This window comes from Solanum lycopersicum, chromosome 10, assembly GCF_036512215.1.
Source record: "Solanum lycopersicum chromosome 10, SLM_r2.1".
NCBI lineage: Eukaryota > Viridiplantae > Streptophyta > Magnoliopsida > Solanales > Solanaceae > Solanum > Solanum lycopersicum.
In genome coordinates this window covers 24,184,083-24,186,649 of record NC_090809.1, presented here as the reverse complement: position 1 = coordinate 24,186,649, position 2,567 = coordinate 24,184,083, and the positions used below count along the sequence as shown (strand labels likewise).

General features: G+C 33.3%; 1 protein-coding gene across 1 annotated transcript; it reads left to right on the top strand.

Annotated features, from left to right (window-relative positions):
- Positions 1-470: 470 nt before the first annotated feature.
- Positions 471-2,197, top strand: LOC138338760 (uncharacterized). The gene is made up of 3 exons (XM_069289848.1): positions 471-576; positions 880-1,053; positions 1,767-2,197. Exons 1-3 carry the CDS (start codon positions 471-473, stop codon positions 2,195-2,197), a joined length of 711 nt encoding a protein of 236 aa, XP_069145949.1.
- The last annotated feature ends 370 nt before the right edge of the window (positions 2,198-2,567 follow it).

Genomic DNA, 2,567 nt, shown 5'->3' with positions numbered 1-2,567 from the left:
ACCTCTTAAGATTATTATCAGAATCAAATGTAATAAACCATAAGATAAATAATTACCAAGTTAAGAACACGTTGATGTTCAAGTTCACGTTGACATTTATATTCACGTTGACATTCAGGTTCACATTGATGTTCACATTTTTGTTGATGTTCATGTTAACGTCCACGTTGACGTTTATATTAACGTTCACACTAACATTTATGTTGACATTAACGCTGACGTTTATGGTCAAATTCACATTAACGTTAATGCTCATGTGATGTTCACGAAGTCGTTTACGTTAATGCTGAAGTTGACATTCACATTAACGTTAACATTGACGTTCATGTTGACATTCATATTGACATTGACATTGATGTTCATGTTTGAATTGACACTGACGTTGGCATTATATTGACGTTCTCGTTGATGTTTATGTTGATGTTGACGTAGATATTTATGTTGACGTTGATATTTACGTTGTCATTGACATGGACATTGCCATTTATGTTGCTGTTGACATTTATGTGTACGTTGATGTTCACATTGACATTGACATTCATGTTCTTTTTAATGTTTACATTTACATTGATATTCGTGTTGATGTTTCCATTATGTTCACATTGAAATTGATGATGAATTCATTTTAACGTTGATGTTTGTTCACGAAGATGTTGACATTGACATTTACATTCATGCAGATGTTTCCATTGACGTTGATTTTCATAATAATGTTCACATTGATGTTCAAGTTTACGTTCACTTTGACGTTCACGTACACATTACATTCATATTGACATTCACGTTCACATTCATGTTCATGTTGACGTTTACGCTGACATTTATGTCGATATTTATGTTCACATAGAGGTTGATGTTGACCTTAATGTTGACATGCAGTTCATTTTTACGTTGAAGTTCATGTTCAAGTTTACATTTATGTTGATGTTCATGTTGATGTTATTCTCAACGTTGTTGTTTACACCGACTTCAACATTGGTATTCACATTCACAATAACATTGAGATTGACGCTTATGTTCATGTTGATGTTGACGTTCATGTTGACATTGATGGTGACGTTGAATACATGTTTACATATTAACATTTACATTGACGTTCAAGATGATGTTTGCGTTGACATTTATATTGATGTTGACATCGACGTAGATGTTGACGTTGATATTAACATTCACGTTGACGTTTGATTTCACATTGTTATTGTCGATAATGTTGAAGTTGAAATTTATGGTGACGTTCATGTCCATGTTCACGTAATTATTGACGTTCATATTTAAAGTTTATGTTGACGTTGACTTTAATGTTGATGTTCACATTGATGTTAAAATTGACATTCACATTGACGTTCAAGTTAACGGTCATATTCACATTGACATTGACGTATGCATTCACGTTCAAGTTCATGTTGACATTCACATTAATATGATGTTCACATTATCATTAACTCTGGATTTACATTGAAGTTAACATTGAAGTTCACGCTGATGTTGACATTGAATTCACGCTTACATTGATGTTTATGTTGACGTTCACATTTATGTTGACGTTCACATTGATATTGACGTTCATATTGATGTTGACGTTGACGTTTACATTCATGTTCATGTTCATGTTAGAGTTTAATTTGACATTTACATTAATGTTGAAGTTGACGTTTACGTTGACACTTATGTGGACGTTGATGTTGATGTTTACGTTGACACTTATGTGGACGTTGATGTTGACGTTTAGGTATACATTGACGTTCAACTTGATGTTCACGTTTAAGTTCACATTTACATTGACTTGTATATTCACGTTCATGTTGATGTGTACGTTGATGTTGACGTTGACGTGCACGTTGACATTCAAATTGACATTGACTTTGGTGATAACATTCACCTTGAAATTTATGTTAATGTTTATGTTGACATTGAAGATGATGTTTACATTAATGATCACATTAACGTTCACATTAACGTTGAGGTTGATGTTCACATTCACATTGATGTTAACATTGATCTTCACGTTAATGTTGAAGTACATGTTCACGTTGACATTTATGTTGACATTCATGATGATGTTCACATTGAAGTTGATGTTAATGGTTGCATTAACATTGACGTTGATGTTCACATTGACATTGATGTTGACGTTTACGCTGATATTTACATTGAAGTTCAAGATTATAACAACCCTAAAAATATATACGATAAGTAATGCTTAATCTGTCTAGGAAGCCTATAATTAGACCGGGTTCACAATAATTGATGCGCGTAGAAACAGACCTCTGAACCCCTGCAACAGCTAAGACAACTAACTTGGAGAGTTAGTTGAGCTATGAAAGGTTTGGTCCAGCCATGTCAGGCTCCCGAATATAAATTTTTTTACTCAAATTAGTCTTTACCGAACTTAAAAAGTGCAAAGTCTTAAGTTTAGAGGTTAGGGGTAAAATTATCTTTTATCAGGCTAAGGGTAATGTCGTAATTACCTTAAATATATATATATTATTAGTTAATTAATAACGTGTTGGGGTATTTAGGGGAGAGAGTGCCGAAAATGGGCTCTAAGTGTAAACTTTTGCTCCACC

Excerpts from the sequence above, each read along its gene's own strand:
- LOC138338760 (XM_069289848.1), top strand. The coding sequence starts at position 471 with ATGGACATTGCCATTTATGTTGCTGTTGACATTTATGTGTACGTTGAT. Across the intron at positions 577-879 it reads TTACATTTACATTGATATTC|TTCATTTTTACGTTGAAGTT; the intron begins GTGTTGATGTTT and ends GTTGACATGCAG. Across the intron at positions 1,054-1,766 it reads CGTTCATGTTGACATTGATG|TTCACATTTACATTGACTTG; the intron begins GTGACGTTGAAT and ends TTCACGTTTAAG.